This window comes from Pteropus alecto, unplaced genomic scaffold (genome assembly GCF_000325575.1).
Source record: "Pteropus alecto unplaced genomic scaffold, ASM32557v1 scaffold131, whole genome shotgun sequence".
Lineage (NCBI taxonomy): Eukaryota > Metazoa > Chordata > Mammalia > Chiroptera > Pteropodidae > Pteropus > Pteropus alecto.
This window is the reverse complement of record NW_006434709.1, coordinates 20,804,063-20,819,592: the sequence shown is the minus strand read 5'-3', so window position 1 is coordinate 20,819,592 and position 15,530 is coordinate 20,804,063. Positions and strand designations below refer to the sequence as shown.

At 51.2% G+C, this 15,530-nt stretch overlaps 1 protein-coding gene and 1 pseudogene across 1 annotated transcript; both read right to left on the bottom strand.

Moving 5' to 3' along the window:
* Positions 1 to 3,310: 3,310 nt before the first annotated feature.
* On the bottom strand, positions 3,311 to 3,429 carry LOC112477937 (annotated as a pseudogene).
* Positions 3,430 to 12,139: 8,710 nt separating this feature from the next.
* On the bottom strand, positions 12,140 to 15,239 carry SIX2 (SIX homeobox 2). The gene is made up of 2 exons (XM_006909627.1): positions 14,680 to 15,239; positions 12,140 to 12,470 (listed from the first exon to the last, which is right to left on the bottom strand). The coding sequence occupies exons 1-2, from the start codon at positions 15,237 to 15,239 to the stop codon at positions 12,140 to 12,142; spliced, it is 891 nt and encodes a 296-aa protein (XP_006909689.1).
* Positions 15,240 to 15,530: the final 291 nt, after the last annotated feature.

Below are 15,530 nucleotides of genomic sequence, written 5' to 3'. Positions count from 1 at the left end.
GAAAAGAGAAGAAAAAGATCCTTTTCCTTGAAGAATACTTCCAAAAACCTGTATATAAAACTTCTAATTATGTTCATTAGTTATGTGGTACATCTAGCTGCAAGGAAGACTGGAAAATGTAGTGTTTATTCTAGCAGCCATGTGCCTACTACAAATTGCAGATTCTATTATTAAGAAAGATGTGGAGAGAATAAAAGGGGCCAAAAGCAGTCTGTGCTGAGGTGGGAAGGTATAGTTTGTTAATAGAAAAAAAAAAATGACACTAATAGCCTATCAAGTACACATACAATAACCTAAGGAATATGAAAAATAATTCCTTTATTTTTTTCCCCTTGGATTACCTAATCAGTCTATACTGGGTTCACCTTAGAGGAGTATCAAGAGATGTATTAGCCAGGGTTCTCCACAGGAACGGAACCAAAGGAAGGACTTATAATAAGTAGGATTATTATAAGGAATTGACTCATGATTGTGGAGGATGAAAAGTTCCACAATCTGCCATTTACAAGCTGAGGACCCAGGTCAGTAGTGCAGTTCCGGTCCAAGTCTGAAGGTCTGAGAACCAGGAGTTTGATGATGTAAGTCCTAGCCCAAAGGCGGAAGACCTTTGTCCCAGCTCATGCAATAAAGTTAGAGAGAGAATTCTTCCTTTATCTGTCTTTTTGTTCTATTTAGGCCATGAATAGATTGGATGATGCTGGCCCATGCTGGACAGGGCAATCTGCTTTATTCAGTCTACTGATTCAAATGTTAATCTCCAGAAACAGCCTAATAGACACACCCAGAAATAATGTTTAATCAGGCATCTGGGCACTTTGTGGCCCAATCAAGTTGACACATAAAATTAACCATCACAAATCCACCCCTTGTCAACTTGGCATAAGCATCTTCTTAAACCATATTTGATCTACAGATAAAGACAATAACAAAGTCATAATTCCAAGCACGATATAACTATCCTGAGTATTATGGAAAAGGAACTAGCCCCTTCTACAAGAAAAAGAGTAAAGTCCTTGAATGATATTTATTCTTCTCCTTGATATCCATTTAAATACTATGATGTAAAATTAACAATACTTTATAATATAAAGACAATCCCTCCAATGTTACATGATAAGGGAATAAGAGGGAAAAATCCCAAAGATATGTGCTTAATACACATACATATACACACACACAAATATATTCATAACAAAATAGGGAGGAAATACTCATTATAATAATCCTCGTGATTATAATCCTATAAAAATTATGGTCCTCATTTCTGTAACTGGTCACATCGTTGTAGCTGGTAGTCGTAACTACTTTCTTCTACTACCTGTTCTGTATTCCCTTCGCCTTCAGCAAGCCCTTCCCCTGATCACTGTTCTTTACCTGGTAGGGTGATTCCTGAATGATCTGGGCCATTAGTAGTTTTGCCTCAGCTGGGTTGCTGTAGTTTTCCACTGACCTTGACCTCAGGGCATGGAAATACTAAGACATGCCTTACAGGATCTCCTGTATTCCAGACATACTGTTCCTGACTACTGCAAAAGCAGTCCAGTTTCCTCATAGTAGTCAGGACTGTTTACTCCAGCCAGCACAGTAACTCCCTTCTTTGCCTGGTGATTCAGAGGTGTGAGGAGCCCAAAATGGGCAGGTGGCAGTCTTAACTTCCAGTTTAGTGGAGTCATTATTGTGTCTCTTGGTGGAAGCATTTCTCCCTCTGGAACTAAGACCTCTAGGCCAGCAGAGCATAAGGTTGAGGGACTAGGAAGCCAAATTTTGCTAGTGGGTCTCTAGGGGTACTAGTGAGTGGTGCCACTTCCAATTCTACCCCTTGATTCCCGAACCCATGAATCTTGGTTGTGGGAGAAACAGCATCATATATTGGACTCTGATTCAGAGCACATACTAGCTTTCTAGAGAACCTCACCCCAACCATGCATGGGATTGCACCTAGCTGGCACGGTAACCAAGTCTCCAAAAAGTATTCTAACTTTTTATCAAGCTGGCTGCTTTAGGATGGTAGGGGACAAGTAACACCAGTGAATTCCACTAGTGAACAAACATGGGCCCATTGCTGTACTTCTTTTACTATAGAGTGAGTTTTTTGACCAGAAGCAATGCCATGTGGAATATGTGATGGTGGATAAGGCATTCTATAACTTCACAGATGGTGGTTTGGGCGGAAGCAATATCTGTAGGGAAGGCAAATCTGTATCCAGAGTGTCTATTCCAGAAAGAAAAAATACTGCCCCTTCCATGATAGAAGTGATCCGGTATAATCAACCTGCTCCCAGGTAGCTGGCAGGTCACCCTGGGGAAAGTTGTCATGTGGAGGACTCAGTGTTGGTCTCTGCTGCAGTCTCCATAGCGAGGTTGGCTTTGGTGAGCGTAAGTCCATGTTACTGAGTCCGTGCATAGCCTCCACCCCCGCCACCATGGCCACTTTGTGAGTTCAAAGGGCAATGACAAGGGTGGCTGGAGAAAGAAGCTGACCAGTACTGGCAGAAGGGAGTCATCCTATCCATTTGATTATTAAAATCCTCCTCTGCTGAGGTCATCCTTTGGTGATCATTCTCATGGAGCACAAATATCTTCCTGTTTTTTGCCCAATCAGAGAGGTCTATCCACGTACTCTTCCCCCAAATTCTATTGTCATCAATTTTCCAATGATGTTCTTCCTAGTCCCTGACCATCAGCCAAACCATTGGCTACAGCCCATGAATTGGTATATAATTACATGACTGGCAATTTCTCTTTCCAAGCAAAATGAACAACCTGGTGTACCGCTTGAAGTTCTACCCACTGGGAAGATTTCCCTCACCATTGTCCTTCAGGGATGTCTAGAAAAGAGCTTTAGTGTTATAGCTGTCCACTTTCAGGTGGCAACTGCATATCATGCAGATCCATCTATAAACCAGGCAAGAATCTTCTCTTTCCCGTCAACTGGTCATAGGGAACTCCCCAAGAAACCAAAGGTACAAGTTAGGAGAGAGAAGGCAGTATAGAAAGAATGGGGACCATGGGCATTTGGGCCACTTCTTCATGTAAATTATTTGAGCCTTCAGGGCCTGCTTGGCCCGATCACATGTATACCACTTCTATTTGATGATGGACTGCTGCTGTGCACACCCACCTTTATGGCTTGGTGGGTCAGATAACACCCAGTTCATGATGGGCAGCTCAGGTCACATAGTAACTTTGTGGCTCATGGTTGAGCATTTAGTCTCTTCTAAGGCCCAGTGGCAGACCAAGAGCTATTTCTTTCTTTCTTTTTTTAATTAATTTATTTTTTTAAAAAAATTCTTTTATTTATGTTTTTAAATGCCTGCAGCACCTGGTATTCCTAGGTAGTCTCCCATCCAAGTACTAACCAGGCCTGACCCTGCTTAGCTTCTGAGGTCAGACGGGATCGGGCACGGTCAGGGTGGCATGGCTGTAGACCCAAGAGCTATTTCTTAAAAGGAGAATAGTTATCTGCGGAGAATGGCAGGGCTTTGTTCCAAAATCCTAAGGGCCTGCACCACGATTCACATATATGGATACTGCCCACTGACCTGCCTGACCACTGAGATTGTGCCTTGGCTCTTGCCATTCTGGACTTTAATCCTTTCTCTAAAGTTTTATCTTCACTCCTACCTTGTCCCTAACCCCTCTCTCCATTTCTTCTTATTTAATATTATTTGCCTTCGGGGTGACTGTTTTAACCTACTCCTTTAAATAATAAGTAAATTACAGTGAGAGTTATATATAAAAGGTCTCTCCCCTTTTATATTTATAGGAATATGAAAATTTCACCACTTTATGTTTATTAAGAAGCTCAAACTACAAGTCAATAATTAAAAGAAATATTTAGACTTTTGACATTGAATGTTTTTGTTAACATTATTTTATGTGAGAGCTGAAAAGTGTTTTATATGCACATGATTTTGTTCTTAAGCTCCTGAAATATATCTGGACAAAAGATCAGACTGAAAGAAAAGCTCTGGATTCTCAAAAGTACGACCAATATAACATTTTCTAAAATGCCCTTTAAAGTACTCATCCTTGTATTCAACTAGCATCTAATTAGTATCTTTATTCCATGCACTCATAGGTTTTAGAATGTATCATTATTGAATACAAATTATATTCCAAGGCTGTTTGTTTTCCCTCTGTCTTGTAGGTTGTGTCCTTGTGGTTGTTCAAAAGCTTAATATGGTTCCAGTTATAATGTAATTATAATAATTAATTTATGTTATTTTCAATAAGGGCTTCTTCAAATGTATCATTCGTGATCCATCGTTTTTACTTAAATGTCAATTTTAAAAAAATGGCTTCCAATGAAATAGACGGAATCAGCTATTGTGATAACAAATAAAATGTTTTTTCAATGTTTAAGAAAAGAATAATAAGTAAATGATAAAGTGAGTTTTGATCTTCATTTACATCTCTGAATTGACACCAGGGTCTAGTATCTCAGAGTAAACAGAAATCTTGAGTTTTCTCCCATTTTCTCCTGTTAAATCCTTTGGGGACCACCACCACCTTCTGAAGAAATCTCTGGCTCCCAACTCATTTGCTGGGAGCCCTAACTGATAAGTTTTGAGCCCATGAGAAAGCAAAGCTCTAGTTCTCAGCTCTGCCCATTTCCAGAAGCTTCCCATGTATGGAAGTGGCTGTCAGAAAAGGCCTATTTCAGGCCTTTTAATGATTTACTAGATCAGCCTTTCTGATTTTGAGGTACTTTAAGTCTCTGTAGCAGCATGTAGATCTCCATGATGGCCGCCATCTCTCTTCATCCTCCTCCCAACCCCAGGGGAACAGTCGTTACTCTGGACTGGTTTGGTATCTGCTATTTTCCCCAAACTCAACAAGTCACCTCAACAATAGAGTGTTTAGGAAAAAGCCTCTACTAACTCTGGGACTTCAAAAAAGTCATATATAACAACATTCTGAGCCTCTTGTCTTCATCTCTCAAACGGGGATAAGAATTCCTCTCCTGCCTACCCTATATTATTGTGAATATTAAATGATGGAGAGTCGTGAAACCACTGATACTTTGCAGAGTACTACATAAATGCTAGCAATATCTATATTATTTTGATTTTAGAAATTATTCAGCTTCACCTTACCTGTTTCTAATTCCTTCCAGCCCCCTGCTCCCTTCTCCATCAGAGCTGTAGCTCGTTCCTCCAATGACTCACATTTCCTGGTTGGGCTCCTTAATTAAGCTTCACTTCAGCTTCTGCCCACTCTCTCATTTTCTTAGGCTTGGACCAGTGACCTCCCTCATCAGTTCAGACATCTCAGGGTGGCTTTCCAGGGCCGACAATGGCTCTGCTTTGGAACAATAGGGTATTTCATATACTGCATCTTGAAACTGACAGAATTGCCTAACTGAAGTAGAATCCAAATACTTGTCCCACCACCACCTCCATGGGCATGGACGCAGAAGGGGATGGGACTTCTGGTGGGGCCAAAGTATGGGGTGGAACCCAGATGGGCCCCATCTATTCTGGTCTTTGAAGAACAGGATCTGGCCTCCCCTTCCCTTCTTGACCTCTTTGCACCCTAAGGGTAAACTGGTAAACCCATGTTAATGGAATGACACTTTAATATACTGACCCTCAGACAGATAGCCCTGTCCTCAACCGGTCAGCATAAGAATAATAGGGGGCAGAGAGCAAAGAGGAGGGCATCCCACCAAAGGCTCATGTCTCAGCACTCAGGGTCCAGGAATCAGCCTCATTTTCCCCAGGAGAATGGCGGAGAGTGGGCCAGAGTAGCAGAAGGAGGGTGAAGAGGGAGGGGCAGCAGGCCGACCCTAGAGTCCCAAGGTTTCATCTTCACTCTCAAGTAACCTGCACTGGTAGAAACCCCCTTCGTGGTACTCGATGGTGTGTCTTACCTACATAGTAGAGGGCAGTGGGTAAGTATCCCAATTGTTTAGGAAATAACCTCTGTCACCCGACTTAAGCGAGTCACTGAGGCTGAGAGCTTCGCTGCACAGTCCTGCTTGGAGACAGTCCTACCGACAACGTTTCACATCACATTTGCACAGCTGCGAGCTGTCTCCGACCCTCCCCACCCCCACTCCGGAGTTATTTGTGCCTGCGTCTGCCCCTGCCACTCGGGGCCCCGAGATGAGACGGGGCCCCGAGATGAGACAGCCCTCCGATGCCCGATCGCCGCACGGCGTTTGCAGGCAGCAGGTATCTGGGAACAACGTGCGACGCAGACTCGCAGAGTCCAGGTTCGAATGCCTGTCTTGCAGCTGTAACGTGTGTGACTCTGAGCAAGTTCCCGAAGCTGACCTCTCAGTTTCATCTACCAGTAAGAATAGCTTCTTTGTGTGGCCACTGTGAGAATTAAACAGATACCAGGTGTGTAAAGTGCCTGACGCATAGTAAGCGTCCAAGAAATGGCAATAATGAATTGTTATTCTGGGAAGCAAGAAGTCGCCATCGGGCTGCGTCTCTAGGGTCGAGGGTAATCCATTTACGCGGATAATTCTAGCAGCAATGAGCTTCTGAGCGAGCGAGAGGGCCTGGCGGACCAGCACCGGCCCTTGGAAAAGCCCTGTAGGAAGGCAATCTAGGGCCGGCGGCTCTGCAAGGTCCGCTCTCACTGGTGCTCTTGCCTTCCTGTCCGACTGTCTTTCTCTTTATGGGATCTCAGGCGACTCAAGTTTGATTCCCTGGCCCGGGCAACCGAGGCAGCGCTCCTCTGTGGTTCTGCAGGATCCCGGGCGTGGGCCGTCGGGCCTGAGTGCCCTGGACAGGATGGCTACTGGGGATGACAGTTGGGTATGTCTTTGTCGCCTGCGGCGCTTCCTAAGAGTCCCGCTCCTGGGCCTCAGACCCCTCTGCTTCACGTTACCCTGAGCCGCGCATCAGCGCGCGAGTTACTGGCCCGGGAGGGCAGGAGGCCCTGGGCTTGGCACTGAGAACTTGGGGCGGGGCTGCGGAGGCTGCAGCCGCCGGAAAGTGGGGTGGTGGGCAGGTTGAGCCACGGGATTTCTCGCAGCCCGCCAAAAGCCCGGCGGTAACCTCTACGCAGTGAGTTAGAACACGCTTGGGACTCCAGGAGGGCTAGGCTGCTGGTAGTTCTCCATTCAACTCCGGCAGAGGCTAGGGCTGCTAGCGTCCTAGAGAAGGCCTGTCCTTACGTTCCCACCCTGTATCAGTCTCAAGTTTGTGGGTCCCTTCAAGAAAGGGATTCTTTGGGGCAACTAGGGGCGCCTGCCAGACATCGCGCGGCGGGCCTTTGGGCGCATCCACACGGTGTTTACATAGTCTCTCTGGACTGCGAGGCCGGCTCTACCTAGAGGCAGAGCAGCCCTGCTGCTGAGATTGTGGGATAAGAGTGGAAAACTCGCTCCATTGGAGGGCACCCAATCTCACCCTCTCCACTCTGATTCCATCCCCATAATCCAGGAGACCATTTCCGAGTTCCAATCGCGCAGGGACCTCCGGAGTTCCGAGGAGATACTCTCGTGAAGCCTCGACCCTGCCACCAGGACTCGAGGTCTTTCGCGCCCAGGCTCCGCTCCACTGCTCTGTGTCCTGTCAGCCACGACCCAGAGATTCTCCTTCTTTCCCACTCACTCAGCCGCAGTCGGCAGAGGCTCCAGGTATCAGGATCCCCTCCCTCTGGGTTGGGTTCTGGTGACGCCAGAGGAAAGGCTGGTCCTCCTCTAGCCCCAGGCGCCTCTACTTTATGAGCCGCAGCGCTCAGGCGTAGCCTGACTTTTGCTGGCTCCTCCAAGTGCCCTGGGGCGCACTGGGGCGCACTGGCTCGCTCGCTCGCACGCCTACTACTCTTAAGATGCACGACCTCCCATCTATGCACGCCAGCGCATTTTTTCACTCTATTGCAGGCCACACACTCTCTCATGCCATTGATCCTAGTAGATCCTCACGCACTGGTTGGTGTCCCCTTCCAGCATCCCTAGGCAGCTTTGAGTGCCCAGAGGACCGAAGCCTTAGCATTGGGATGGGGACTACGACAAAGGAAGGGGCCGGGTCGTGTACCCAAGTCCTTCTTAGTTCTCCTCCACCTGCCATTCAACAAAGAAATTCAAATTTTCCCCTCTCGGAGCCCCAGTAGCATGTTGGCAAGAGGTGGGAGTTGATGGGGTCCCGGAAGCCTAATTCCCTGCTTCCTGGATCTGGGCCCTCATTCGGATGGTCCCTGCTTTTCTCAGGGGTCCAAATGGAGTTTCTTACAGGGGCTGGGGAAAACGGAGGACTGGGTAGCCTGGTGTTCTCTCCCCAGATTTCCCTGGCTCTGTTTAACCTTCGCCTGCCTGGCACACCATCACCAACTGCTCCCTAGGTAACCTGCCAGCTCCTCAAGATGCGCTTCAGGGTAGGACAACAGGGTCCAGACCCGACCTGAATCCTGGTGAGGGCCGCCTAGCCCAGGCCATGGGGTTGGACAAAGGTAACTGAAGAGGAAGGATGACAAGCCCCCATGCTCTCCTGTGTCGTCACTAGCCCTCCGCTTTTAAGCCCCCAAGGAGATGAGTTGGCTAGCTGCCCTCAAGGGCTGGGTTCTATCTTCTTCATTTGGTTTCATCTTCGAGGGTTGTGGGTTGCATGGGTATGGGACCTGGGAACAAATGAAAGGCGAACGCGGTCACTGGAGCAGAGAGGGACACTCAGGCTCCCCTTAGGTCATAGAGCAAAATTCTTGGTTTCTTTGCTGCTGCGAAGTGAGGGAAGCAGAGGGAAGTGGTGACAAGCAACTGGGAACCTTGTTTGGTGGACGCCAACGGGGAGCAGTTGTATTCACCTGGTTACATCTGTGCAAAAGTTATGTCCAGCTGGTGTGCTCTGGTTGGGGTCGCAGCTTCTCTCTTGGTCCAAGGGAGTGTGGAATGGAGGACTGGCTTGTAGAGATTTATGCAGCGTGTGAGTAGCTGCTCGGGTTTAATTTCAGTCCTTCTGTATAGTTTCTCCATTTAAACAAATTCCTTCATGGTTAGCTTTCCAAGTGGAAAGGCAAGAGAGAAGTTGCAGCAAGTAATTCAGGGCTATACTGGATTTTGCTTTATGGAATAAAGCTCGGGGACAGGCGCCCTGACCCTTATTGGTGAGTAAGAGATCCTGGCAAACTCCCGCGATCCCACCTGAGCGGGTAGGAGAGAAGGTGCCGCAGGTGGGATCCCTGACCCTCTGCCGCCTCGAACTAGAACTGTTTCTTTCTCTGGGACTCGTTGCCTGGTGCCAAGACCTGCCCGCAAGCTGCATTGCAAGGCCAGGCTCTGGCACCAGCAGGTGGCTGGTCTGAGACTGGCTGCTGGCAGGGACACTAGAAAAATGTGGATTTGCGTGCTTCTGGAGAAAAGTATGATGTGTATTTATGTGTATGTGTGCATGAGCACACATGTTTAGAAGTCACTTATTTGTGTATGTATCTCTGGTAAATCCGTGCAGGAAGGTGTCTGTTTCACCTGAGGACATATTAGCGTGTCTGTGAAAATGGGTCGAGGGTCCGTGTTTGCTTCTCTGCATGAATGTGTGCTTGTGAACATATGTGTGACAGAGTCTGTGTTACCCTGTGTGGCCACTATGTGTGAGGGGGTATTTTTTGGTGCCATCCACGGTGCCTGGCACATATCATGCTCTCAGTATCAGTGAATCCAGTTATAAATGTGTATGCTTGTGTCCTTGCGAAAGTTGGTACACACACAGCCTGTTTGCCTGTGGGTGCCTCTGGAAAACAGAGGGCAGGTAGCGGTCATGCTGGCTCCAGGAGCTACTGCATTTCCCCCTTTCCAGAAGAAAGCCTGGGCTTGTTGGCTGTACTTGGTTTCCTGCCTCCCTTGAGCCTCTCCAGACCCTCAGGCAGTAGTGCCTCTTCACCCCAGACAGCGGAGGTTGGCCTCCGGGCCCTACAAGTACAAACCAGGTCCCAGGAGGAGCTGAGTTGTCCCTTGAGAGCAGAGCGTCCAGGAGAAGCTGTGGGAGCTGCCGGGGCTGGAATTCCTTTCAGGGTGCCCAGCCATGGAGGTACTTGGTGAGTTCCCAGGTGAAGCAGTCTTAGCGGCTAGGGATTCATTCGCTTGGCCTCCGGGCCTGCATGAAGCGAAGGCCGAGGCTATCCTCCACACCAAGTTAGCCAGCCCAGCCACCCGCGTCTGTGAGACTCTCAGTTGGGAAGAAATCCTGATACTTAGAAAGTCCATGCAGATCTTCGGTGAGCGCCGACTTCACCAGAGAGGAAAGCCCCGAGAGATCCCCACACTCGAGATCACCTGGCTGGAACAGTGCCTCATACCCTCCCTCCCTTCCCGTCTGTGCCTTGCAGGTTTGATCCTAAACATCCTGGTGGCAGAGGTAGGACACTTTTGGTACCTAGAGAGACTACGACCTGAAAGGCCTCAACTTCCTCCTCGAGGAGTCCCGCCCGCTTCGCCTGGACCGGCTAGACGTGTTGCTTAATAGGAGGTGGGGGGCTTGATACCCCCGGAGGGGAGAAGTTGCTGCAGATTAATTTACAGCCACAGAGGCGCGTTTAGGGCTCACGAAGCATGCAGGTATCCCCTGGGCCTGACCAGCCGAGCCCTAGCGCCTGCTTGCTCTGATTTAGAATACACGCCTGCTCCGACAGCATCCCGAATCTCTTCTGCCTTCCCTCCTCCCCACTCCTTCATCTCCACTCCAAACGGACAGATTTCTGAACTTGGAGACCTTTGCTCCACCACCACGCACACAAGACCAGGGCTTTGCTGCTGGATCAGCCGCTGCCCCTTGGGGCCGGCGAATCTGCCCAATGAGTCGCGCCTGATTGTGGGGGCTGCGACAACCACTTAGGAGTCCACCCCTTTAGGAAACCTCCACCGCCCCATTTTCTCTCCAGCCTCAGTATCTCCCAACACAGGTACTCATGCTCCCCACACAGCCCCTCCCATTTCCTAGCCAAGATCCCAGAGGTGAAGAAAGAGGCTGCGAGGGTACTGCTGGTTTAGTGAGGGAAGAAGAGTCCCCAGAAGGAGCAGGCTGCGCCCCCCGCCCCACCTTCTGCAGGGAACTTCCGGAACAAGAAAAGGGACAGTGGGCTTTGGGGGAGGAGGTTTCCTAGTTTTCAGACCCTTCACTTTGCGACTGACACACTTTGTGTATGTGAGAAGGCGTCTGAGGCTTTCAGGGGACTTGTGGGGCATCGCTGCCTAGGACGGTCCACTGGGGTGTCGAGTCCCTGTAAGGAAATCAGACACTGCTGCACTCATGGCTCACGGGCCTTGTGGTATATATCCATATATATTTATGATTTCTAATTTTATTATAAAATAAAAGCAGAAATATTTCCCAAAGAACATTCACAGGAAGGCATAAAAGGGAGCGAGCCGGCAAGTCCGAGGCTCCGGAGGCAGGCTCTGCCGGGAGCACTGTGGCCACAGTCCCGGGAGGGGCAGAGCCCAGGCAGGGCCTCACAGAAAAAGACAGGGCCAGAGGCAAGGGGGCTTCTTATGGCCACCCTTCCTCTTAAGTTACTCGGAGCAAAGCTGACACCAACAGCCCCTATGCTCCCCGGGGAGGGCCTCTGGAGAAGGCCTGGGTGCAAATGCCTTGTCTTTCTTTTGCTTTTCCCCTCCCACTCCCCACCCCAGGAAAGTGAGGGATGGGAGCGGGGCAAATAGAAGGCCAGGCAGGAGGAAAAGACTGAGGGGTACAGACCCAGGGGCTAGGAGTGCAGGAGGCTGGCAGAGAGGAGAGACAGAAAAACAAACAGCAACAGAGAAACAGAAACCTAGTGAGAGATGACGAGCCAGAAATATAAAGGGTAACAGAGACAGTGAAGGGGGAAAGCAAGAAGAGGAGAGAAAAAGGAGAAGGAAAAGAAAGGAAGAGGAAGAAAGAGAAAAGAAGGCAAGAGAAGATAGGGAGAGAGCGTATGCGAACGGTGTATAATTTATTCCCTTCCCTGGTTCAAGACCCGGTCCCAGACCTCCAAAGGATCTCAAAAACAACTTGTCGAAAATAAATCCCGAACAAAGACCAAACCAGACAGCCATCTGCCCTGCCAGGGCCGGCGGTTCTGCCCGCTCAGCTTGTGGGTCTTTCAGAACCTGGTGGAGCCACCGGCGCCTGGCGCCCTCCCGACACGGTCTCTAAGGTCCCCAGCGCCAAGCCCGGACAGCCAGCACTTCCAGGCAGGTGGGGCTCTAGGAGCCCAGGTCCACGAGGTTGGCCGACATGGGGTTGAGGATAGAGTCCTGCAGGCCGTGGTGGTGCTGCAGCGGGTCCGCGCTTCCTGCGCCCGGCACGGGCACCGGCACGGCGCTGGGGCCCGGCGGGTGGCCCAGGCTGTGCAGGGACGGCAGCCCAGGTGGCGGCGGCGGGCTAAGCAGCAGCGCGGGGCTGGACGAAGAGTGGTCTGGCGTCCCCGACGGCGTCTTCTCGTCCTCGGAGCTGCCTAACACCGACTTGCCGCTGCCATTCAGAGATGCCGCCAGCGGGTTGTGGCTGTTCGAGTTGGAGTTCTCGCTGTTCTCCCTGCAAGTGCAGGAGCAAAGCAGCCGGGTCAGCGTGGGGAGCGGAGGCCGCTCAGCCCCGCGACACCTGGAGCCGGAGCCCGCCGCCGGCCTCGCAGCCTGAGCCACCGCGCGCTGACTGCCGGGGTTCGGTTCTACCATTTCTTCGGCCTGGACTGGGGCTCTCGTTCTTTCTGCCAGTTATGTCCATCTCTCAACACCGATTTCTCGCTCTTATTCTTCTCCCTGTATCATCTGCATCTCCCCACCTCTCCTGCTCTCAATCGCATGAAAACCTTTCTTGCTCTCTGTATGTTGTCCCCCTCTCCCCTCACTGAGTTGCTAACGTTTCTTTCCCAGAGCAAAAGGGCAGCGGAGCAGGGCTCCTTGGAGTTGGATGGGTAGTGGGGACAGGGAGGAAGAGAAGATGCCTGGCTTTTCAGGTCACACTCTTCAAGCCAGGGGTTGCTGGGTAGAAGTGGGGGCAGGAGAGTGAGGGACGCTGGATACTAGGCAGAAGGCCCCACTTGAAGTGGGGGATCGCAGAGGCCTTCATCTCCTTTCGCTTTTCTCCGCTTGAGGGAATTCCCTGACTAGGGGACAGGTTCCTGGAGCTAAGGGTCCTTTCCCTCTAGCTCCAAACTGGGAGGCCTAGTGAGGGCTCCCCTCGCTGGGCCTAGGACAAGGCCCTAAGGATGTAGGACTCCTTTTTCCTGGTGGCACAGTGGAAACTTCTGCTGGGGGACTGGAAGCTGGGGGACTGGAAGCTGGGGGACTGGAAGCTGGGGGCTAGGAGGGCAGGTCGTAGGAGAATGGGAAAGGGACAACGGAGGGAACTGCTAATCCTGGCCTAAACTTTCCTGTCGTATCAGAAACTGAGGGACTCTGCAGCCCTCACCTGGGGCCTGGCCTGAGAACCTAGTTCTTCAGGAGTCTGGATGCATGCCAGTCTGGGAGGAGGGGGACCCCAGCAGGGAAAACCCCTTCCTACTCTACCTTTGACTGACAGCCTTGCCCAGATTGGAGATTTGAAATCTTGGGTAGGCTCTCTCTTCACTGGCGTCTTAAGGCCTTTTCCCCCACTGTTTTTTTGGAAGAGAACTTGCCACTGGACTGGCACCCGAGATCTTACAGCTGTGGGTACCCCAATATCGTAGTCTCAGAGACCAGGGTCCACCTGGTCCACCCCTTTCCAGAGATCTGGTTCCACTGTCAGATACTCCCACCGGACCCTGATCGTGCAAACTCTGGGCTACACAAACCTCACACCATCCACTCCAAATATCTTGTTTTGTTGTTGCACTCTAGCTGGACTCTGTTTCCACGATCAGTTTCCTTCCTATTTCCCCCTCCATATTTGGGATTCTGAGGGGCAACAGGGCTGGAAGCCACAAGGGCCTAATGGTCAACAATTATATTAGTTCAGAAAGTTTTGGTTTCCCTGAAGACAAGCAACTCCCAATCTCTCTGCTGTTCTCAGCTCTTCCCAGACCTATCCATCTACTCACCAAAGAGAGTAGAGTCTGAGGAGAGGGGAGCAAGGACCTGGCAGGCCAGGGAAGGGCTGCTGGGTCTAACAAGGCAGAAATAGGGGCATGTGTTTCTCTCCTCTCCCAGAGCTGACATTTCCTCCTCAAACATTTTGCCTCCTGGTTCTTTCTATGCGGGATAAAAGACTCGCTATCAATTCTATATCCATACAAGGAATATTCTTGCCCTGGTCTCTCCATAACCAGGTTATACCAGGGAAGTTCCAATCCCAGTCCTGACCTCTAATGTCACTTTGGTGGAGAGCTGAGTAAGGCCGACGTAAAGTGCGGGAAGTGTTGGTGCATTCGCACAGGCAGCCTGAAATCCTCAACCTCAATAGCCCTGGCCCAAATTCCTCAGTCCTTCGGAGGACTATTAGGTCCTGCCTGTTGTGCTCCCCTTGCAGGGGATCCAGGCTCACTGTTTTGTCTCTGCCCCGAAGCTCACCGCTTCTCCACTTTTGTCCACAAGCGACCAAGGAGTTAATTGACAACTTCTCGATTTGCTTTGCCCGCTTTAGACAAATCCCTGCCTTCCTGGTTTTCAGCAAGACCCGAGCGCTGGGTCAGATCAGGGCGCACTTTGGCGATGGCCGGGACTAGGGGCCCAGTTTAGGCCTCTACTGGGGGTAAAGCCGACGCCCTGCAACCCCCTCCCTCGAGCCCAGGGGCAGCTGGCGCCGGAGCTCTACTTACTCGTACCTTTCCTTGGCTTCTGCTGCCCGGTCGCGCTGCCGCCGGTTCTTGAACCAGTTGCTGACCTGGGTGGTGGTGAGGCCCGTGGCCTCCGCCAGCTCTCGCTTCTCACGGGGTGAGGGGTAGGGATTGTGCGCATACCACTCGCGCAGCACGCTGCGACTCTTTTCCTTGAAGCAGTAGCTAGTCTCCTCGCCGTCCCAGATGGAGCGCGGCAGAGGAAACTTGCGGCGCACGCGGTACTTGCCCACGGCGCCCAGGGGCCGGCCGCGCAGCTTCTCCGCCTCGATGTAGTGCGCCTTGAGCCACAGTTGCTGCAGCTTGGCGTGGTTGTGCGGCGAGAACTGGTGGCTCTCCAGGATCTTGTAGAGCTCGCGGAAGTTGCCGCGGTGGAAAGCCACCACGGCCTTGGCCTTGAGCACACTTTCATTCTTGTGGAGGTGCTCGCAGGCGGGCAGAGACCACAAGAAGCGGCCCAGCCGCTCGATGTTGCCGCCCTGTTGCAGCACCTCGCACACGCAAGCCACTTGCTCCTGCGTGAAGCCGAAGGTGGGCAGCATGGACATGGTGCCGGCTGCGCCCCCGCCCGCTCGCCCGCGCACGTCCTCACCGTACTGCGCTGTCCGGCATGGGCGCCTCCCCGCCGGGCGGTCCGGGCCGAGAAGCGGGCGGGGCGGGCCTCCTGGCCCGGCGCTTGCTCCCGGCGAACTCGAGTCACTGCAGTAAGTGCCCGCGCCGGCTGCGGCTCCCCCCGCCGCTCCCTCGCTCTCTTCTCGCTCGTTCTCCCTCCCGTCTAGCTCGCTCGCTGCTTTTTTTAATAATATTATTCTAAGCGGGCATGAGGCGCGGCGGCCCGC